General features: G+C 38.3%; 1 protein-coding gene across 2 annotated transcripts in view; it reads right to left on the bottom strand.

The window, feature by feature from the left end:
- Window positions 1-4,317: 4,317 nt before the first annotated feature.
- KCNK10 (potassium two pore domain channel subfamily K member 10) overlaps window positions 4,318-24,454 on the bottom strand; it is a 55,837-nt gene continuing 35,700 nt past the window's right edge. Inside the window, exons 5-8 of one of the 2 annotated variants that reach the window (XM_056492855.1) lie at window positions 23,619-23,779; window positions 10,796-10,982; window positions 7,540-7,682; window positions 4,318-5,642 (exon numbers count right to left, since the gene is read on the bottom strand). In XM_056492855.1, coding sequence (XP_056348830.1) covers window positions 5,031-5,642; window positions 7,540-7,682; window positions 10,796-10,982; window positions 23,619-23,779 — 1,103 coding nt within the window. In that variant the 3' untranslated portion in view covers window positions 4,318-5,030. The remainder of the gene's footprint in view (window positions 5,643-7,539; window positions 7,683-10,795; window positions 10,983-23,618; window positions 23,780-24,454) is intronic. The other variant, XM_056492856.1, reaches the window with a different exon arrangement.

The raw sequence follows: 24,454 nt of genomic DNA on the forward strand, positions 1-24,454 counted from the left end.
TTATTTGAGTTCCACAGATTTCTGTTGATCTGCCTTGTGTTTCCATTGATATTTAAATGCTTAGGGAACTGTTTCTGAAGCTGAGCTTATTTGTGTTTGTGTTATTGATATAATGCCATTCCAGTAAGTATAAATTGCACAGTAGAGATGAGCTATAACAGCAGGTCTTTGCTATAAAAAGTTTAAAAATAACAAGAGAGCTTCACTTTACTGCACAGACTTACAGGGGCAGATTTTGGCCTAGATTAGACAAAACATAGCTCAGAAGAAGTAAATGTACAGGGAGGACTGAAACAATCCCCAGTCACCTTTCAAATTCATATCTGTTTAGTAGGAGACTTCCTGGTCTAAGTTAGTATACAACATAACATGATGCTTGGTCTTTACCTGTAATTTATTTCTAGTGGACAGTGGGAAAAGTGAGAGTAGCAGATATCATGCAACCTGACAACATAAATAAACCCCTGAGAAAAAACCAAAGCTGGCAAACAAGCAGCCCATGTACAGCATAAATACAAATACTTCAGAAAAATTAAGGGCTTTTAAGGACAAAGTTTTAATAACCTGAACTCAGACATAGTTTAATTTATTATGGGTTAGAGATTTCAGAAAGTCTCTGGTGTAGTCCATTAATGGCTTTGGAGGAAGCAGACTGGTACTAGAGACATCCTAAAGCCAGGCAGCAGAAGCTCAAGTGATTTATAATTTCATGGCCACAGTCAAAATCAGGTTTCATGAATATAAATCACTGGGGGGAGATTATTGTATTTTATTTACTATTATAATAATGTTCCTTATTCAGTGGTAATGAAATTACAAATCTTTTGAAAACCAGTATCTGCACAAGTTCAGCAATGCTTATGATGGCTAATGGTTTAGAAGGATTCCTGAAGTGGCATAGCAGAATTCTTGTGCACAAGGCAGTGGAAAGTGGGACTGCAGAGCTGACAGCTGTAGGGATACAGCAGCTGAGTCATCCTCTATGTGTGAGGGCTGCAGCTACCAAAAATCCATGTTTCCTTTGTTCTTTCAGGTCCCAATTCCCATGTTATGCTCAGAGCAGGATCAGAGAGTAAAAGTCAGTGACCCACCCTTTTGTTTGACTTCTTATTTTCAGGCTGCTTGGAAAGGGCCTAATTTAGAGAAAGAAGCTTTGAATATGGTTCAGACTACTTCTGCTAAAACTTTTCTATAATGCTGGAATGGCCTCACTAGAAATAACATGACAAGTTTTTATAGGTGTTACTAAAAGCCAGAGGATGAGAATTTTAGCCATAAAAACACCTGATGTTTGAACTGAGATTCTCTCAAGCTGCTGCAGACAAATAAAACCAAAAGATGCCCTTTAAAAGGGGAAAAGCAATTTAGCTCATTAAAATGACATTTTAGGTGTCAAGATGTTTCTGTCTGGCCCCCTAGGAAATACACCATTTGCACTTCCCATATTACAAAAAATATTACGTGTATTGAGGTATTTAATAGGCAATCATCTAGCAGAAAATATTTACTCCCCTCATAGCCTGGCAACTTTCTCAGCAAGTTTCACAGACACAGACAGGTAGAGGAATGAAAGAGAGCATTTTGCTTTCATATAACAGGTCATCCAATGCTCTGCTCAGTATCTCGCTGAGAGTTTATTGAGCATCACCTTTTGTCCCTGAACTATTATATCCCAAACCAGGGGATGCTGAAGAAAAAGCTGATTAAATGTCAGCCAGGGACTCCTGTATGGCATGGCTGGACAGAAACTAGAATGAGACACACACACCATCACTCAGAAATCTGGACAGACTGAAAACTCAGAAAGTTAGGATTAAAACTATGCCAAGATGTCACTGTCCTTCTCTTGCATCAGAGCAAACAGTTCTGTATTTGCCCAACGAATTTTGCCTCTTCACTTCTCCATGTTAACTTTTCTGTAATTTGCCTGTTGTCCAACTCCCTGCCCACACAGACAATTCCTAAAGACAGACTTTATTTTCCCTGACCCTAATCAGAAGAAATGCCCTGGCTATGGCTAAACTTTATTACACATACAGAAAATTTCACATAGAGAAAATGTATCTCCCATATCCTTACAGATGTCTGTGTGATTATGCAGAACTTTTCTATTACAGGCAAGCATTTCTTGTGAGAATCACTCATCTGAAGAACAGATAACTGTTGGGAAGGAAATAATTTCCTTCCCAACAGATGACACTGCATGCATGATGTTGATCTTGGCATTTGGTAACCAAAGAGAATTATTTGCACAACTGAATGTACTGCTAGCTTTCAGAGTCAGATGAGATACTTTTGGGTGCCAGACCTATCCTAGATGCAAAGCTCAGGATGATGCAATAAGGAATTACTTCTATTCTCAGAACGTGAATTGTGTGTCTCAGCACTCCTGAACCTTTTCTGGAATTCAAATGCAAATATGAATTGTAGCTTTCACTCCTAACCTCCTACCAATAAAACACCAGATCTGAACAGCCTTGGTGCATCCAGGCATGCTTCATCCATGCTGGCACTACAGAATTACTGATGCTCATGGATGAGACTTCAGAACATTTGCTCATCTGTGGCATTCAAGGTGTGCCCAAACCCAGCAGTAACAGGCAGGCTAAAGAGCTGCAGTGCTTGAGGAGACCTGCACCTTGCTGGTGGTTTGCCTGGGACTCGAGGAGGATGGTCACGAGCTGCCATCTGCATGTTTGTGAAGCCAAGCACAGGGCTGCCTGGCACAAAAGCCTCCAGAAGCCAGGACAGTTCTTGAGTTAAGTGGAACCTTCCCCAGGGACTGGGCTTACTGCCCTGCCTCTGGTAAGGCTAAGCCAGAGTGTAGCAGTGCACCTCAAGAGATTTACTGATGAAGTAAGCAAAATTCAATTTCTTGTGGATCTTATTGAGTTAGAGCAATCCCAAATGACCTAAAATTTTTCAGACATTACTTTTTCATCCTTGATTTTCAGACAGATAATGAAATTAGAAAGATGATAAGACATTTCAAGAGAAGTGAACCAGGAGACAGAACAAACTAAAAACTTCTTTCCTCCTCTGCACTAGTGGAATTTGGCTCACTCCTGCAAATCCAGCAGAGTCATCATATATGCAAATATGAATACTCAAAATTTGTATTCACACTGCCATGCTTCCATTCATAGCCATGGCAATCTTGAAGTCTGGTGGCCAGTTTGATTTTGAGCTGTCTTATTGTGCATAAAATCTCAGAAAGTATCAGGGAATGATACATGCATTTTTTGTGTATGCAGACATCAGCATGCAATTCCAAAAGTCCGTGTCTGCATGACCTGTGGATGTCTGCATGTTTGACTAGCTTGCAAGAGCCTCTGCTATCAACATCCATGCTTACCTTACCTATAAGCCTACAGTTTGAATTGCAAGAATATTTAGGATTTTGTGAAAGCTCAGGGAAAGCATTGCTGGTACAATCATGTGTATCACATTTCCAGCATGCAAAATCTTCTATCTGCAATGGCTCACCCAGTAGCCCACAGGCTGATACTATAAAAAATTTAGTACATTTTGCAATTCACAGCATTTTCTTCAAAAATTTACTGTGAAGTCTAGACACAATTCCATTTTCCATATTCATGTGCCCAGACAGCAAAAAGGATTTTTTTTAATCCCCACAATTTCGTTACATTTCACTTTAGTCTAAAAATGCAGAGAGCTTATGTTTAGTTTTTCTCAATAAAAGGGATAGCAAATTTCCAACAAAAATGGTACTTGAAAGGAAATAAACCAGATAATTCAAAATGCTTGTTTAAAAAGTTACAAAATATGACAGCATTAATGGCACTTAAAGCTATAAGCACTTAAAAGATTACCACAATATTTTTTTTTCCTAAATTTCTTTTTTCTTTTTCAGCAGCTTATGTCTAAACCAAACCCAGCAAAAGGGAGCAGAGAGCCCTGAGATTCTGTGGTAGCCCTGGCCCTCATTTGAATCATATATATGCTCTTATGTCTATTTTTAAAAATTCAGATTCAGCTAGAGAACAGCAGTTTGCTGACATGCAAAAGCTATAGCTTCTCTTCTGTCCTTATAGTCTTACAGCATTAAAATAGAAGGAATTTTTTCAGTGGTAGAAAGTGTGAATGAGAAATTCTTTAAAAAAAAAAAAGGTTGGCCCACTGTTTTATACTTTTAGCCAAATATCATTGAATTGATGTTACTCTTCTTTTAAACAACATAGTATGTGATGTATTTTCTTCATATGTACTTTCTTGCTGTGACTTTACGTTGAATTTTCCTACGTGAGAAAAAAAAATCCATTTGTTTCTTTTCTTTTTTTTTTTGGTTTTTTTTTTCATTGCTTAAGATAAATACCCACAGAATTTTTTTGTTTGTTTTTTTTTTCTTTCCTTTTTTTTATTTTTTTATTTTTAATGAAAAGAGAAATCCAACCCTTGCTTATGTCTGTGTTGATTTTCCAGCCAGCATCCAGCTGCTAGCTGTGTCCATGGACATTCTTTTGGCATTTAGAAAGGTAATGCATCTGACTGAAATATAGGAAAAAAAAAAAAATCTAGCTTGGATCACGTGCCAAAACGTAAACTAAGCCTTACTGAAAGTTTCTAGTTCGCTCCAATCATTTCTCCTCTTTTTAATCACCAGGGGAAGGCTTTATGGATGCATACTCCATTACAAAGATTCACTGTTTTTCATCCCTTTCATAGGCCCTTCTTGCATAGCTGCCTATTGTCTAATATCACACCATGGTAGGAGCCCTCTGGTGATACTGCCATGGTTCAATCCCTTCCTTTGTGTCTTGCCCTGGTAATCTTATACAGGCTGAAATTTCCATGTGCGTAGCTTCCTGTTGCCAATCTGCAGTGCTGTGTTCCTGATTTGTTTTGGCAGAGCAAGCTTGAGTCTTTATGGCACAGTGAAATATTCTTCGATGCTATATAATTCAGACTGAATAAGGAGTCTGTATAAGGCACGTGTCTCAATATATATGTATATAAAAACACCAACATTGTTAATTCAAGTCAAGTATCTTTGACATTTAACTTCTGTCTTAAAGTAACACTTTGTTTTTATCCTCCCTTTCTTTGGCTTCATTGGGAATCACTCCATTTTCCAGGTCTGAGTGCTGCTGGATGCAGTTGGTCAGAACTGAAGTGCTAGAAGTGTTCTTGGAATTACACATCTTCTCTGTCTCCTCCTCCTTTTTTTCTTCATCCAAGGAATAGTTTCTGAAGGTCTCATAAATTTTATGCATATCCTCAGGCATGGTCTTTTTCAAGTCTTTGTTTTTCCTTTTGGTCATCTTAGCGGACGATCCAAATTTGTTGATGATGTTGTCCTCGGACGCGCCCTGCCCGTGCTTGTTGAGCCGATCTGACCCTTTAAGGCGCAGGTTGTTAGGCCTGTTGTTGATGCTCTCCTGAGAGGAGGCCTTGAAGCGCCCTGTTTCCAAGGTAGCAAAGACAGAGCGCTTCTCTGGAGAGAGCATGTCCAAGGAGTGGGCTCGCTGGTCCAGGCCCAGGCGCCGGCGCTCCATGCTGCGGATGGTGGCTGCCCGCTGGAGTTTGTCGTGGATCTCCACGCTGAGCCGCCTGCGCGTCTCCCTGAACTCAGCTGTCACGTTTGCTTTCCACTCTGCTGCATGGGCTTTTATTTCTCCAACCTGTACAACAGGAAGAAAGAGAAATTAATTGTTATTAAAAAAGGGAAATTTTTTCCTGTAGAACAGTAGCACAAGTGCTTTCTTCTCTGGCATGAAACTGGGGAGCGGTCCCATGTCCACTGCATCCAACTGGACCCAAACTTCAGTAGCAAAGGGCTTGTAGCTTGTACTGGGCACACTCTAAACTCACCAACTGATGGCTTTTGTAATATAGAACTCATCTGCCTGTGTCACTTTGCCACCCCACACATTTTATAGCTGTGTCATGTGATGGAACATGTTCATGCTAATCCATCCTTGATTAAGAACAAAATTCCTGACTCATAACCTCAGCAGTAGATGGTCAAGAGTGGGCAAAGTTAATCACATGTAGTTAAACCAATATGCTTCAGAACAGCATAGCAGCCAGTACAGCAGTACAGGAATGTCTTTTCCTGTGCTGGTCATGGATGCAGCCGTTTAATCCCACTGAAGGTTCTGTTCAGAACCACAGAGTCACAGTTAAATACCCATTAGATAATTTCAGGTGGCCCTCTGATTCCTCCAGTCTAGGGTTCATTTTCAGAAACAAATGTAGCTGTCTTTAATGGAGGTTTCCATTGCAAAATTGCCCAAATACCACACTCTAAAGCCATCTGGAGGAGTTTTCAACACACATTCAGTATGGGCACTATAAGCATATCCTTAAATGTCCTACTGTCTTTCTCTGTTTTACTCCTTTGCACTGGAGACTGGAATAATGGCTAAGTGATGGCTGTATTCAATAACTATGCCTTCCAAAATGAGAAAAATCAAAATAAATGACCAAGCAATATTTCAGTTAAAACAGACCTTTCTCAAAGTTCAGCTAAATTAAGAACAAATTCAGGAGTACAGTATCTGCATGAGCTTATCACACACAGTGGTTTGCTTGTGCTGCTGCAGCCTGAATTCAAGATTTTGCAGCCAATAACACACAAGGAGTCATCTTTTTTCTGCAGGCCAGATGCTTAGGTGTCCATTTAGCACTGTGACAGAGGGCATCTTATATCCATGTGGGAGACCAGGTTCCCCACTGTAGGTGCCTGATGACCAACAGAACAGCTACACTCTCTGTAGTCCCCTTTATTAATGGAGATGCACTGGGGATGTACCAGGCCTTGGGGTGCAGATGCCTTCAAAAATTAGAAACAGAACTACTGCCCTCCCAAATTTCACCTGCTATTTGCTTAACCTTGCCAGGTAAGCTTAGCTAGTATACAGAAGGAGATTGCCTTAAAAATCGAAATTATATTGTTAACATTCTCCACCACACGCTTCAGCTCTAGAGTCAGGGCTATTGCCTTTCTATTTTCCACACTTATTTGAGTGTGGAACTTCACTTATTTGAGTGAAGCATTAGCAGTATGCTCTTTGAATCATGGAGGGCGTGTTCTGAGTGAATTTAATCACGCTTTCCTTGATGCTGACTACTCAGTTTCTTCAACTTTTAAAAAGAGAATACACAGCAAGGGACTTGAATCTAAACTTCTTTTCAGAACCAAACTCCCTGACATAGGAAAAGACAGGAAAATCTCCTAATTTTTAAGGAGAGAACACTGAAATTTTTTAATACAATTTCTACCTAGTTTCAGAGTAAAGGCTGGCATCTCATTTCATAGCTGCCATCCTATTGATGTGTTCTGAGTATTTCTGAGTACTCATAGAGGTGTAACCACCTTGGTTTCTTCCATTGCTTTTCCTCTTCCTTTGTGAAGGAGCTAAAGATCAGAGCTAACTGTATACCAAAGACAGATAGTGAAGTAAACCATGGGGCATTGGTCATGCAGAGCAGTTATTTCTTACTTAGACAAGCAGGAATCAGGCACTTAAATCTCTCTTGTAAAATGACAAACCACTGAGAAACTACTGATCATACCTCTTCTTGTGTCTTCTTGGACAGGACTCTTAACCAGTCTCCAATCATACTCAGAACAGCAGCAAAGTAGGCAAGGCCAACAAGGATCCAGAACCACACTAAGGGTTTATACCACTCCATGTATTTGATGTCAAGATTTCCTCCTGAAATAAGTATATACTTATGCTTACAAGTCATGAGGTGCCAAAATTATTACAAAATATCTGCAAAATTCTTACAAAATTCTGAAAAATGCCTAAAAATATTTCTTAACTCTTGTCAACAGCACTGTAGCTCTGATAATAAGACCAGAAGCCTGTAAGATGGGAGGAACCCAGTCTGTTTTAATTTAAAAGTCTTCAAAATTATCTTGTTCTGGTGCTATGTGACCTGCCAGAGCACCCAGTAAACACTTTCCTTTGTATTGCTCATAGGCTGAAGCAGCTCTGAAATTCTCCTTTGTTAGTACTTGCAGCATCACAAACACATGTCCAAGAAGAAAGTTTAATACAGCTAGTCTTCCTTATTCTGAACTGCCTGCAGCCTCATAGTTGAGAAAATCTAGAGATCAACCCCCTTACGTTATAGAGTTTCTCGACTTTTTTGGGTTTAGCTACAGGATTGAGAGATCTGCATGCAAAAGAAGAAATGTAGCTTTGTCTTCCAAATTAGGTTGTCTGACAGGAAGCCAACTACGCATTAGCCCTGAAAATAAGGCTATACAGTCTGCTTGGGTATCACTCAGAGGGATGCGTTCTCTGGCCAGTGACTTCATAAGAGATATGGGTCAAAGCAAGCAACAAATGTACTATATTGTTCTTCATGCAAGTCTCTGGTTGAGCTGGCAAAACAAGAAGTGAGACATTTGGCAAACCTAATGGACTGCAAAGACCCTCCAATAAGTGCGGTAGTGACCAGATTGCTGCCTACTACAGAGTAAATTTTTACAGCAGAAAGCAACCACAACCTCATTTTTGAGACTCTCAGTCCCACCACACAGCTATGTGCACTGCAAGAATGAGAGCCAGGGCGAGGCAGGCACAGCCCTGAGTGGAGGAGAGTGAGAAGCAAAGAGTCTGCAAAGCAGCATCCCTCAATACATCATCACCTTGGTGGTAGCTGTGTAAATCCCTGCCTGAAGAGCAAGCCTACCAGGAGACTCAGGCAGAGGTCTGCATATTTCCTGCACTCTAGCCTTGGTTAGAAAGAGCTAGACACCTGTAGCTCTGTATGACTGCAGAGAGATTTTAGGGTTTTTCCCTGTTAAAAATCACCAGACAACACAGTTCAGCACTTTCCCTTTTGCTTTTTGCAATCTGAGACATTTCTATGACTCTTTAATTTTACCAAGCCTCAATATGAGTATAGTTACAGTGTTTGAACACCCCCGTGGAAGGTCAGACATTTAAAAATTGGCAGGAACCCAAATATTGGTTTTGATGTTAATCTCTCCCCATAGACTGCATGAATCACACTCTCTTTTTCCTGTCTTTAAGAGTCTGAAACAATGGGAGGTAGGGACTGCTGTTGCTATGGTACAAGAAGCCTCTTCTGATCATACATGTCCCTGAGGAAGCTCCCTAGGAAACAGATTGTCTAGATCTATCTTGTAGGGTAATCAGGTGACTGAGAAAGCATGAGACCACTTTTTTCAGCCTATCAGATACTCTGTTTTTTCAGGCTCCATGCACAGTTTTATTTCCAACTGTAGTACAAAAACCTCCCAGTTTCCCAAGAGCTGGGATTTGTTCTAGCTGGAATAAGTCAGCATAGCTCCATTGGCACTGTTTTAACCATTAAGGTATAGCATTTTTGATTTGCTGTTGAAGGAACAGAGATACTGAGAGATTAAAGTGACAGAAAAAATAAAAGGGGCAGAAAATCTCTCTCAAAACCAGCAATAAACCCCAAATCTCCTGCTGATCACCTGCCTTAAACTCTTATCATGAAACTGCCTCTGAAGTTTTCTTATAAAATTTTTTTCCATAAAATTTTTGAAAAATCCTGCTTGTTAGTAGCCACCCAGCTGTGGATTATATTCTCCTAATCATGTGCATATAAAGCAATTTAATATTCAGAGCTTTTTTACTATCACATTATTAAACAATACTGAAATGTGGTATTATTAAGAAAAATATTGTAAATTATTTTTATTTCACACTGTGATACCTCAAAAAATATCAGTGAATTTCTTTACACATCTAAGTGGTTAAAATGGACAAGCTCACACAATCACTTCTGTAACTGAATGCCTGTAAAACTTTCTTTTTTATATCTGGGTCTTTCTTTGTTAGGTGATTTATTTTCTCAATAATTCATATCTTCTATGCCAGTATGTCATAAAAAGGAAGATTAGAGTCTTCTGTACAAAAAAGACTTGTCTACTGTTCTTCAGCAAAGAAAATTTTGTAGTTTTATTTGATGTTTTTAACTAATTCTGTTTATAGGGACTAAGAAGCACAATATGACTTTTTAACATAGGCAACTTAATACCTTTAATTAGGACCACTAACAGGAATGAGGAGTAGAGGTCATTCACTGATGGGTAAAAATCCACTTATTTTAACCATCTTTTTGTTAGCAAAGCAGCTGTGTGGAAAAAAAAAAAGTACCTCTCATCTCTCCAGCCAACCATCTCAATTCCCTCTTTGGAAATTGTATATGGGCAGATATTTATAGTTCCTGCTCATATTGTATTAATCTTGGAAAGTCTCTTCCAAGCACTGAGATACATACCCCACTAGTCCTTCTCTCCTACAAGAGTTTTCCTTAACAGGGTAACTGCCATGTCAAAATTTCTGCCAAGGTTAGGAAGCAGAATGCAGGTTTTGAAATGTTGCAGCTCCTGTAGTAGCAGCCCACTACAGTATCTGACCAGTGAATTCTACAGAACTATGGCTCAGCTGTCCTTTGTAAAAGCTTCCTCCATTCATCATTTGGGCTACTTGCCTCTGCAGGCAGCCTCAGATTGAGCACTAATGGACTAATACAAATCTTTAATTCAACGGGAAAGTAATTTTACTTTTGCATAATTCATTTCATGATAAAGGATAATCAGGACTTTCCAGGCTCCCATTATCTGCACTGCTGAAGGCTCACAATCTACAAATGGCCCTTAAATCAGTCTGGTGTCGTACTGCACAGTAATCCCAACAGAAACACCTGGCATCATTTCACTGGAATATAACATATTGTCAAGATCCTCCTGTCTATAGCACAAAACAAATTCTAAGAGCCAAGGCCCCTGTGCACAGTACCTTGGCTCAAAGCTGCTCACCTGCTACAAAGTCACCGAAGCCAATAGTGGTCAGAGTAACAACTACAAAGTAAATGGACTCCAAGGCTGTCCATCCCTCGATGTATTTGAAGATAAATGCAGGAATGGTCACAAAGACAATGCAGCCTACAAGGATGAAGGCGATGGTGGAGATCACCCGGATCTTTGTTTGACTCACTTGTTTATTCTAAAAAAAGAAAATAACAGGAAAAAAAGTGTTTGAGTGAATTTCTGGAACTGTATTATTTGTGAATGACACACTTATTATGCTGGTGTTCACCTGATATGTTTCTTTCTGCCTTTTGTGAGCTTGCTGGGTGGAATACAACTCTCTCTTCCTGTTGGTAAGAGTCCTGCCCAGGTAATAGTAAACCCCCAAGTCTGGCCCCAGTTTATCATTATTCCAATTTTCTATGCACTAGGAAGTGACTAACCTATCACAAATACTACATGGAAAAACATTCCTGAGCTTCAGAAAGGCATCAATATGCTCCACATCAGGTTCAATGTGTAAGAAAAAGTGCACATTAACACCTCCATACAAGTATGTGTAGACCCACATTGCTTCACTGTCACCAAGCATTCAACAAACAGGACCAAGATTAAAATGAAAATAAACCCCTTTTCCCCCACTAAAAAGCTACAATTTTATGTACAAATAATTGATGCTTTGGGTTTTCTAGACTCAGGATTTCCAGCTTTCATTCACAAATATGAAGGTTAAATCTCCTTTTCAAAAATAGAAACCTGTATTATCAGTTAACTTCAGAAAGAAAGGATTTATGTCGAATACCAAACAGCCTGGGATAAAATTACCAATGTAAATCCACACTGGAAAGCTCTTGAACAAACAGTATATGTTACTAGCTTCTATAAATGGAATTCAAATACAGTCAGTGTAACTGTAATATTTTACACTCTTAAATCATATAAACTCTCAATTTATTTACTATATACTTAGATTTTGTTTCTATTAATATTGATGCAAGCCTGGATTAACACAATTGACTCTGGCAGATTTATTTCAGATTTTCTCTGCTGTGAATAAACTCAGCATCCAATAAAGTTCCATAAGAAACCTGTAAATTACTAGAAAAACTGCTGTGGATTAATTAGAGTGGCAATGTATTTATCCTGGAAAAGCAATGTGGAGGTCCCTGTAAGTCATATTTTCAAATTAGTTTTCCAAATCAAGCATCTCTCTTAACCCAGAAATGAGATCTCATTTCAGATTAAGGCATTGCCTAGACGGAAATAAGATCTCAGAAGTTATCTTTGTAATATACAGAAGGGATATTGCCTGAACTGGTTAATATCTAACCAGCTTGTGGGCAATGCTGAGCTCCTAAAACAGGAGCATTTCTTTTAGAGGTGCAATGTCTGACCTTCATTAAGTTCATCTCTGATCTGGGATGCATTCAGAACCAGGTAGTATAAATATGTCATGTTTCACAGATACTTTTAGTTCTGAAACTGTTTAAGATGATCCCTACACTTAATATTTTATTTGAGTGTGTGTGCACTATTTTCTGTGTCCAGATGAATAGAAATAGTCCAATAAGATTAGTAAAATAATGCCAAATATAAGACATGGAAGAAACTGCCAAGTACCAAGGGGAAAAGCAACACAAAAATATAAATTCTGAATTCATTCCTTATTGCCTCTTTTTCCAAAGAGCCATTTTGAGTATTTTGCTAAAATGCCAAAGGACAATCTATCTTGTTTAAGAGGTATGGACACACACTCATAATGGCAGGATTTCAGAATTATTGAACAAGTAGTGAAAGGAAAAGAACAGATCACATGGATGTTACATAGTTCCCTACATTGGCACTCTTGCCTTTTGTCATTGAGAATTAGGATTTAACCAAACTGATGTTTATTTTCTAGTTTGACCGACTTGTTTACTTCTACCAAATGCTTCCGTTTCCTGATATGTAAAAATGAAATGTCAGAAACCTTGCCTTGTGGAAGTCAGGAGACAAGTGCCTCTTGGGAATCCTTCAACAAAAAGTAATTTGGAGCTGTCCAGCATCAAATTTACACATAGTAATTCTTCCTCCAGTCCCCACATAGCAAAAATTAAAATGCACTTCAGTATGTGTCAGAATTGTCTCACAAGAGAGAAAGGAATGAAAAGAATGGCCTTCAAATCAGTAACAAATATTCAGGACATCCCCTTGTTAATGAGCGATAAACTCAGCCAAAGGTTGTTGGTTTTTTTTAAGTAGAAATGGTGACAATGTTAATGAAAGGATCTGTAAAAAGCCTGACTCATGGTTATTGTGCACCTTTGTCACCCACACAAAAGCAGAGCAGCTGAGAGTACAAATGAAGGCAGAAAGCAGTAGTGAATCAGGCACAGCATTTTTAGAGCTGCTGAAAAGAGCACAAAAGCAGGACTCAGAATAAGAATTTCCTAATGAACAATAACACATTAAATGCAGGATAGACGTGAAAAAGGGGGTCTTTTTACAGTTAGGCATGCATTCAGAGAAAATTCACAGTAGAGTCTAACTGCTACAGTTGAAAAAATGCTAAGGCGTAATTGTAACTTACTAATGGAATATGTACATTGTAATAATGACATACTACAAAAATGTAATCCACTGTAGTGTTGTACCAAGTAATTATTTAAATAAATTAATAAATAATCATTCTATATAACACTAAAGGTTGAGAAGTCTGAATAAGTTCATACAAATTTCTCTTTTAAACAATATTTTCAGCTTGGAGCTAAACATTGTCACATAGCTGAGCAACTTCTGCCAGGCTAAAATCTGAACCCATTTTGTGACATGAATATAGAATTTTCTATAGGTGTCAAAAAGAAATCATAACAAACCCCTTCCTCCAGGAAAGGCAGCTAATCTTATAGCTGTTTAAGAAAAATTGAAACACCTTTAAAAGAGATGTTTTCCACTCTTTTTCTTTTTAAGTTTGTTTACCCACAAGTTCTTTCCACAGTGATGAAGCAGATAATTTGTAAGACATTCTTCAAATATAAATAAATTAGTGCCTGCTAATGAGACCAATTTAAATCCACCTAGAACTACTCTGGAAAACATCAAAGAAGTTATCTAAGAATCTAAGAACCGAGAGTTTTCTGCCCACCCATCAGGGTCATTTCCATTTTCTACTGACAGTGCTGATTTTATTCTTCAGGTGGCTAAGTGCTAAACTGGCAACAGTACTGATGTCATCTTGCTTACATGAATTCAAACAACCTACTGTCAATCTGCTCTAGTGCCAAGAGGGGTAAGGACAGACAGAGCAATGAAAACACTCTTATCAGTGGAATTAAGTTCTTATTCATCTTTTCCATCAATAACTGTAGCTTTGCTTTTTCCTCATTTTCTATTATATATACAGGGGTTTTAGTAGTTTTGTTCTTACCTAATAATTTAAGGAGTTAAAATAAACCTTGAGTTTTTTACTTTCTTTTTTCTCTCTGCCCTAATAGATCAAAGCCAATGTAGTGGATTATTTTATGTCTCCTGCTTTCTTCAGGTGAATTAACTGAGGTACAATTTTTCTGACCTGATGGTTGACAATAAAAGCACCAAATGGTGTTTTTAAGTTTGCAAACTGAGACCACAGGGTTGATATATATTCCTATGAAAAAGGAGCAGGAGGCATTAAGTAGGAGAATCAAAAGAAACTACAGTCATCTATCAGACTATACTAAATGCTAAATATATGGGACATATATATTTCCATGAACTGCATATTTCATATAAGCTTATTCCAAGATTCTGTAGTGTCACCTCTCATTTCATAGAAAGCTCCCCCAGTATGCAGTACTACTAAACCAAAAATAGCTCTGGAACACACCCCCCTTCACAGTGAGCTCAGATGGTTTTTCCATCTTCCAAACTTTCACTTCTCTGAATTCCTGACAAATCTCCCCAAGGCTCCGGGCAAGCTGGCTACCTTTTGCTAGTGGATTTTCAAAAATGAAAAGGGCTTTTATTTAAAATTTTATAACCCTTAAAGTATATCCCATACATTAATATAGTCTTCAATAATGATTGTGAGAAAACATAGTAATCAAATTTCCCTTCTCCCAGGTGGCTGATCACTGTGACATCAAAGCCACAACAAAACTGGTATTTGTGTAAAAATCTCCATAGACTGAAGAAAAAAGTGTCCTCTCCCAAGTAAATTAATAAAAGACTATTTTTTTTAATGGTAAACTAACTGATTAGTTTTCTGCACGTTGTCAGTTAAAAAAAAAAAAAAAAAAAAAAAAAGGGAGAAAGTGTTTTAAAAGTTTTATTCTTTTTCTTATAGTTTCTAGTAATAAAGTTTTTCTTTATACCCTTTAAAGTTTAAACATGTTTTACCTTTCTCCTAATCCTATCTCACAACAAAAAAAATAAATAAATAATTCTAGTAAATACACTAGCAATTTGGCCAATGCTAAAACCCACAACATAAATTAATGCATTGGCCAGAAAATCTCAAATTAACAAAATTAACAAACCAAAACCACTACAATGACCAATGACACTTTTTTTTTTTTTTTTTAATAATGTAATATATATGCATGGAAAATGCTGTCCTCATCTCTCCACAAAGGGTATATATTTTGGAGCAGAGAAAACACATTTCAAACAAAACACATTTCTTTAATATTTCTTTTGTTCCCTTTCCTACTCTTAACTTTGTGCCCTTCCCCATGCTGCCAACTATTCTCAGAACAGATTGTCTCTGCCCATGCACTAATTAAACAACTTGTCTTCTAAATCACTTTTTCCAGACCAAAATATTTTAACACTAGGAATGACAGTCTTTGTACTAAAGCCAGAATATCACATATATCAGCTCACAAACATTTGATATGTCCTCAGTCAAAATACAGTTGTAAAGCTGTGTAGATGGTGCAGGCAGCCATAGGTTCACACTGCTTGTGTTACAGATCAGCCAAATGCGAGCCAGTCCTGGTCCAGAGCCTGGCACACACCCCAGTAAGGCATGATGCCCTTCTCAACAGGCTTTATGGAAAGACTGGCACAGAGCTGGCTCTCAGAGCTCATCAGTGATTTGGTGGCATCAACCTCTTTGCTGCCTGTAACAGTCACTGTGGATTTCACCATAACTTGTCCTAGCTCCCTCATGTTCAAAATAAGAGGGAAGCTAAATGTATTTTAAACATCACTGACTTGGACAAAACACCTAAGAACAAAATAAAAATATTTTGCTCTTCTCTGTTCTCTGACACTGCTGGTTCCTATCAGACCCATCTCAGGGCACTGCTGAGCCTCTGAGATGCTGTGGCACTTGTGAGAAAGTGTGCTCAAGAAAGGGCAGGAATGCTGGACAGGCAGAAGACAAGGAATAGAGGAGAGAACAAGGGAATAACAAGGTCATGTGAGTGAGAGCTTGTCCATGGCAGTGCAGATACTGCAGGGTGTGCAGCCCATTGAGGACCAGCAAAAGAACAAAGGAAAAGAGTTAAGAACAGCAGGGAAACCACTGACCCCAACCCCTGTGCCATTTGCTGCTGCACCAGAGGGACTGAATGTGACCCACAGTAAAAACAGGTATGGAGGAGAGGTGTCTGGAGTGAAGTGAGCTAGGGCTGAAGCTGAGCTTGAAAAGGTGGAAGAAAGGCATTTTGAATGTTTGTGGGGATTTTTCTTCTCAACACTCAACTCAGTAATTAATTTTTTATGCTAATTGTCAATAAATTAATTTAAATTCCACAAGTCAAGTTTCTTTTGCCTGTGAAAGTACTTTAAGTCACTTTGCTGTCTTTATTTTGACCCATGAGGTTTTTTAGAGAGCATTCTAGTGCTCTTACCACCTTCTTTCCATCATTGTAGGCAAGTGAGAAATGGCTGTGTGGGTGCTTGCTGCCAGCCAGGACCTACTCACCACATCAGTGAAGAAGACAACACTCCTTGAAAACTAGCAGCAGATTATAATATATATTAAAATATAGATGATATTTCAGACCAGATATTTCCATGGATTATGAAAAGGTTGTTGAACTATTCTACTAGACATAGGTTTCCCCTACACTCTAACCTATTGGTGCCTCAGTGTTATTTTAGGTATCATGTTTTATAAAGAATGCTGCTATGGCTGTACAAGAAGGTGCACAATCCATCCTCTACCTTTTAACTGTAGTCAGTACCAGAGGGGAGACAGATATTAAAAGCTGTAAGCATTCACATTTATTACTAAGCTTGGGAGAGATAATCCTGAACTCATACAAGACAGAGGTCAGAGTAAAGAAGGATTTCTTCTTTTTTTTACATCATTTTTTCCCCATAAAACCACACTCCTGTGGGGTATTTTTCTAGACCCAGATGGAATATGCAACAAGCTTCTCACAGACCAGCAGCTTTCTCTAATGTCATTTTTGTAAATCTCTGCATGGTTCTTGCTGCAGTCCTAATGTGAGTACTGTGTCACAAAAATAAAGAAACACTGGCTCAGACATTTTCTAAGCTAGATGTGCTCCTTTCCAATCTTCTCCCTCTCACTAAAAAGTACACATAGGCCTTTCTGATATGGAGCCAGTAATTTCTGCATGTTGTTTATAAAAAAAAAATAAACTATGATTCCAAACCTCTGTTATGACTGAGTTATATTCAGCCAAGGGGAAAAAAAAGAAGCAGAAAACCAAATTGAATAAGAGGAATCCATGTATACATATGCTTTCCTCAAATGCTGGAGCAGACAAAGAACAACAGAGGTTGATGGCATAGACTTAAGCAATTTTACAGAGGCTGAATTCTCAATGTGTTGCTCCTCCCTTCCCTCCTTCAACTCACGTCTGAGTTGCACCTACATTCCCCCACCCAGAGACTGCAAGAATGGGTTAATAATGATTGTTCCACATAGCTTCCCTGTACCTGAATGGATTTGATCTTGCCATTTGTGGTATAACATACTCACCATCAAAGACCAGAGGATAAGAACAAAACAAGAAAAATGTCTGCTACACTTAAGTTGCTTTCCTTGAAGTGGAATAGCTGTAAGCATTACTAACTAAATTAAATTCCCAGTTAGAGGGCCTAAAATGTCAAAGTCTGGGATCCAAAATGGTTCTAATTAATTTTTTCATAGTAGTTTACTATCTTAGGTCTGTGCAGAAAAAGATACTTCTCTGCAGCTCAAATATAATGGAGGGAGTAAGTGATCCAAAGAATAAACTCAACATATTCAAGACAGTGGTTTAACCTAAAACAGAATTCAGAGACAAATTTGTCTCTGGTTGATGAGGAGTCAACATCTGTGATGAAGTCACAACCCTCACCATCAAGCCTACAAGAACCCCTATTTTAACCCTGCTCAGGCAAATGGATTCTTAGAAGAAGCTTTAAAGTGTGACACCCAAAAGAACAGATCATGTGCTGAGATTGTTTACATGCATTTTTTCTGGGTTTGTAAAACACCTTTCTGTTTTTTATATTTCTTTGTCATTTTGTTTCTGTGGAAATTACTCAGCAAATTTTTAGGTTGAGGTCTGAACCCTGAACTTTCAGCTCATAAACCTTGTATAATTTTGGAATAATACTGGGAATGTGCAGCAGTAGGTTGAATTTCACACCCTGTCCTGATGGCTCTGTCCAGAGACAGGATGTCAGCAGATGGCAGATGGATCACTGCATCAGACTCTGTGGAAGTTGTTAAGTGATTATAATATTGTTTTTAATTTTATCCTTTTTCTTTCAGAAAATCACAGTGAATAACACTATATTAAAAAAAAAAAAAAAAAAAAAAAAAAAAAAGGAAAAAAAAAAAAAAGGAAAAGATAAAGTATTAATTTCCTCAGTGGGTTTTTATCAGCTGATGTATTAACACACTGATGCTGGTTAGTAATGCAATGTAATTAAACAAAATAAAAGAGATTCTCTTGAACAGAGCAAATCCATGAATAGAGGCAAGACTATGAAAAAAAACTGTATTTTTAAGTGCTCCTCCTCTATACAGTTACTGACTTATACTAAGTTTCTTTTCTAGATTCTGTTTTCCATTCATTTTCAGGGAAGGAATTTGAACAAACAATGCCTGTCGCTTCTGCAGTAAGAGAAGAGAGAAGCAAAAAATCTCAAAATAGAAGTTGAATCTTTAAGTGAAAGAGTACTTAGAGTTGATCAGATGTATTCAGAAAGACAAACAATAAAATTGAGGAAAGGTAGAGCTTTGACAGGTGCTAAAAGAAAGCTTTCCACCAGCTCAACAGGACTACCCTTACTGCTACGCCAGCCCCATCCCTATCTGTCAACTAAGAACTACTTTTCCTAGGACAATTCCAAGGTTAAGTGATGTGTACTGCTATCTTTCAGAAAAATATTAAGTGCAGATCACTTTCATAGCATGTCTCTGAAAACTAGAGCAAAACATGTTCTCTAAGCTGAAAAGCTGAAAGGCAAGTAGCAAACGTGTCTGTTCTGACAAGTCCCTGCTTCAGTGAAGCACAAGTTGCTTACAGAGGCATTGCCTTTCTGCACAAAGCCATGTATTTTCAGTGGTGCAGCCTTGCCACCACTCCTGTCCCTGGCTGCTTGCTCACATCCCAGTATTGCAATTCACAGTCTACCAGCTGTGTTGCCAGCCCTGTCCTCTGTGTCCTGCTGGAAACCAGAGGAATGAAAGCAGCAACCAAGCCCAGGAACTGCTCAGAGTGGCTTCACCTCAGAAGCCAGAAAATCGTGGAGTCTCTCAGAAACACATTGTGCCCAGGCTGAATTCCTGCATCTGTAGGAAACTGCAAGATATGGGGAGATCATTCAGGTTATGCTAAAGCCATCTACTTCTGGTGAGAATCTAAACACTCATTCAAGGTTTGAAAAAAAGACTATTGGAATTAGCCTATATTTAACTCATGAAAATGTGTTAGCCTATATTTAACTCATGATAGCTGTGTTCTGTAACAGTGTACTCTGCCTATGGAGTGCTTTCTATCTTTAGATGCTTGCAGACACTGTGTGTACAGAGCAAGCCAAAAGAATGGGGCTTTGTTCAACTGTTTATTATAGAAACATTCACAGTTTGTTCATAAGATCCTTCATGTATGTAAGATAAAAATACTACTTTTATAGCATTATGTCAACTTGAAATGCGTATTTAATTTTTGTTGTGTCTGGAAAGTTTCAGCGGGTGAAAATCTATTTATAAGAATTATCAAATTTAAATTAAATTTTGAACATATATGTGCTTTTTCAAGGTAGACTGGGAGGGCTGATTCATCACTGGACTTGGAAATTGGATGCTTGTGACCAGTGCATATAGTGAATGTAGTGGCCTTGTACATATTCATTTTCTGGGGAATCACATTGCATGCATGTAAAAACAGATTGGGACCCAGGTTCTGCCTTAGATTATTGAAGATGGAACATACAGGAACAAGCAGGAGCTGAGAAGACAGGGCTTTTGTGGGGGAAGCTTTGGTTTACACCTCTGACCTGGTTGATGCTTATTTACTTGTAGCAAATATAATCACTCCAGCAGGACAGATGGCATAAACTATTCAATGCATGGTGTTTGGGATAGCATCATCCTGCCAGTGTCTCAATTTCCTAAAATGGCACATGAAAAGGTCTATTTTTTTTACAAAGGATTATTTTGCAATTAAATACCTCCAGCCCTACCTACTCATAAATGACTAGTTGTTTTCCTGGCTAGTTACACACTGAAATAATGGTAACATTTTGAATTAGATGAGTGGTGGCATGTGCCCAGCTCCTCTGCTGAAATATTCTGTCAATACTGTTGGAGTTGTGTGTACTTGATAAGAGCAGATCTCTTTCTCACTTTATGTAGTTCAAATTGTTCTGAAAATTCCCACAGAATGTGTGGGCTGATTACTGCAGCAGTTAAATCTGGGATTCCTATGCTCTAATTTGTGGTGTTAATTAAGGTAGGGTTGGTGAGGCTCTGCACAGGTCATGTCAGAGGCAGCAGAAATGCACTAGCACAGGTCCTCTGGGAGGAATCCTTCTTTCATCTTTCCAGATATGCCAAGGCATGCCACAGGCAAGCTGTCCCTAGAGTGGCATGGGCTCCATGCTCACAGATACATTGTTGGAGGGAGCAAGAGACCTGTTAGGGAAATGCTTTGGGTGAAAGGACTGCAGTGACAACAGAGAATTCTTCCTCTCCTTCCCACCTGCCAGTGTGTGCATACCTAGCATCTTACCTAGCTTCAAAAATGATCCTAACCACAATGCAAGGTCAAGCTGCCTTCAAGTCCCTTCGACCTGTATAGGCAATGACAAAGCTGCAAGGATTTCCAGAACCCTGAGCTGCCCTGACACCAGCCATGCAACATTCATAAGACTGAACAGCATAAACAGAGGCACCAGGATACAAACAGAAGCAGAGTGCTGGGGCATATGAACATGGAAATTTGATGCATTATATACATGCTAAGTTTTTTTCCCATTATTTTCACAAGAAGCTAGGCTGTCCTAAATTGTCTGTGAGGACGAATAATACAGGTAGATAGTTTGTACTCTCTCTAGAGCATTGATGCACTCAGTGGCTTCCAGAAGATTTGTCAGGCACACCACCCAACATTTTATTATGTTTTTCAGTGTCTTTGAGCCCATGTTTGTTCCTTTTAGTTTCTTGGTAACTACTCTCCTAATCTTTATGTCCTCTCTTTAAAGATGCTAACAGGTTGTTTTACACCCACAAACATACTGAACTTCAGTTCAATAAGGAGAGGGTTACAAAATAAAAACAAGAGTTACACATTGAATTAAAATTTGCTCACTGCTCAGGATTAAATCAAGAACTCTTACTCGAGGCTTCATCTGGTCCAAACATTTATGAAATCTAACAGTGTAAATATAATGTGATAATAAATTACATAATTACTAAAATTATAATGATTATTATATTCTGCATATGCCAAGTGTTATATAAATAATCACTTAAAATGACACCACAGGTATTGAGACTAGTTACTAAGATGCATGTAAATTCTAAGCTCCATCAGAAATATTTCAAATAACAGAACTCTGTACTAAGAGTAATAAAGGAAATTATGTATAACCCTTTTCACCAAATCACAAAATAATAGATGTAATTTAATGTAATGGATTTATGACAATCAAAATAAAAGGAATAAGCACACATCTTGGCTAAACAAGAAGACTACAATTGCTAAATTCCTTTGGAAGCTGACAAAATACCAAGGAGGAAAACAAATACTTTGGATGGCTATAAGCAACAAGCAACTGCATTAACTCATGAAAATGAGGGAATACTTTGAATACTGAAAGAACTCACATCATGTGCCAAAGGGCTATACTCTGTATGAAACATTAGTATTAGCATTAATCTGTGAATCTTAGATTACTTCAAGTAGAGTGAGTATTATGCTTTAACAGGGAGGCTGGACTAGATATCTCAAGATGTCCCTTCCAGCCCCAGTTACTCTGTGATTCTCTGATGATTTTAAACATAAACTATTATACCAACAGTTTAATGGTCTTGTCCATGTCACTCAGAAATACAATACTCAGCTGACAATTAATCAAAGACTTTCTTACTTTCAATCCATATCATGACTTAAAGATTGTTGTTTTTCTTGGGCAGAAGCAGGCTGGAAAGTTCAGAGATTCCCCTGAAGTTAAGTAGGTGTAATAAAAAGGCAGACAAAAAATAAACTAGGGATCTTACATGTATTTTTGCCAAATTCAACTGAGACATTTTCAATGACATTATTCTCATTAAAAGAAAATATAAGCCTTTTGAAGTGCTCTCCAGGCAGGCATGTACATGCTTACTCACCCATAATCACTAGTCACCTTTTACTACCTTTATTCTGATATACTATTTATATCTGGTCTGGGACCTAGAAGAAGTAATTTAATCAAAATGGAAAGTGCTCATTCTTCAGTCTAATACTTAATTACTTCCTTTCAAAAACATTTACAACTAATTTGCTCTCACCTGTGGGAATGTTTTAGAAATAGATGTCTATTAATCTAACCAGCTTGGGCAGCTTCTCATCCACTCCACCCCTGGAAGGACTTACCTTTGGTTATGCCACTTCCAAGGGAAGTATCACACAGGTCACCTCTAGAAGTTCTGCCTCAAAGAAAGAATTCCTGAAGTGAACCATTGCAAGTTAGCAAAACAGCATTTGCCAGGTCTGTGGCACTGCTTGCAAAAGAACTGCTTACAGCAATTCAGACTCAAAAACAGGATACTGACAACATAAAGCAAAATTACATAAGGAAGTCTACACAAAAATTTAGGGCAGGATGTCTTCATGGTAGGCAGGGGAGAATGATGGTGATTTGAGCCAATGACATTACAGCAGTTTTTGTAGTAGAGCTGCAGATCTACTCCAACACATCTGTCACCGTGCAGTGAAGGCTTATCACACAACCATCTCTCTTCACAGGTTCACATTCCCAATAGCAACCCTGCTGTCCAAGTCTTTTAGGCTGTATCTGTAAACACAGTCAGGACCTACTCCACAGCTCTGTTCCTTCAGGTAGCCATTGGCCTCTCTCCATTTTCAGTGAATAGATGTAAATATCCAAATTAACTTGTGGTGTTTTGAAGACTGTTTTACAACAATTCCTTGTAAGGAAACTACCTTAGGAGATACATTCCCCAGAAATACCCTCAATAAGGAAATTCAATCTGATCTATAACCCCTGCATCACCATCTAGAGAAGTCTGTTTCTCTCCACTGACTATAGAGATACTTACAGGCATTAACTATCATCTCAATTAAACATGTAAATGTTTCATGGTGTCCAATATGCAAAAAATGCCACAGGTAATAGCAACAAAATTAGAAGCAGGCTATACAACACAAGCAAAATCTACCAGTGAACTTACTCTGAAAACCTTTTCCACCCTTGCAATACTCTTCCCAAAGATGGTTCCAAGTTGGTCTCCAATCCCAGCCAGCAAGAAGCCAAACAATGGAATCCCAAATAGGGCATACAATATGCAGAAAACCTTGCCACCAACAGTGCTTGGAGCCATCTTCCCATACCCTGAGGAGAAAAACAATTGTCAGACTCTCAGAAATTATACATGGGTTTTTAGAAAACAAACTAATAGGTTTTTAAAAACTGCTCTTTCTGCAGACATACCTTTGTTCCACCTGTAATTCCTATTTATAGACTTTCAATGACATGATGCCATTTCCCAGCCAAGCCACCCTCAGTTATTTCATTTTTCTTGAAGCCTCAGTATCTCATATTTTCTGTAGATTCAGTCTATCTAAAATTGCTGTTTGCTTAATTAGGTAGCTGATGTCATGGCACAAAAATCTCTCCATGCTGGCTGATGCCTGAATGCTGTTTCTCCTCTTGGCCTGTGCCAATGGTTTCCTGACAGGAGTGTGATTCACCTGACAAGGCTCATTTTCAGTGGCCAGCCCATACTTTCCTCAACCCCTTATCATACTGACTAGTTACATTGCAGCCTCCAAACTGTACCCACACTATGCAAACCTACCCTTGAACTCTTTTTTCAGTAAAGCATTATGATTCCAGTAGACATGGTATTTCTGTTAAAATGTTAAAAAGAACCAAGAATTGTGACAGTAATATTTGCACCTCTTTATTTAATATTAGCTTTTTAATCTAAATGTCGTAGAGATTTTGATTTTAACTATTAATAATTACGTAAATATTAAAAATTATCACATAACCACAAATCACTGA

This window comes from Oenanthe melanoleuca, chromosome 5 (genome assembly GCF_029582105.1).
Source record: "Oenanthe melanoleuca isolate GR-GAL-2019-014 chromosome 5, OMel1.0, whole genome shotgun sequence".
NCBI classification, from domain to species: Eukaryota; Metazoa; Chordata; class Aves; order Passeriformes; family Muscicapidae; genus Oenanthe; species Oenanthe melanoleuca.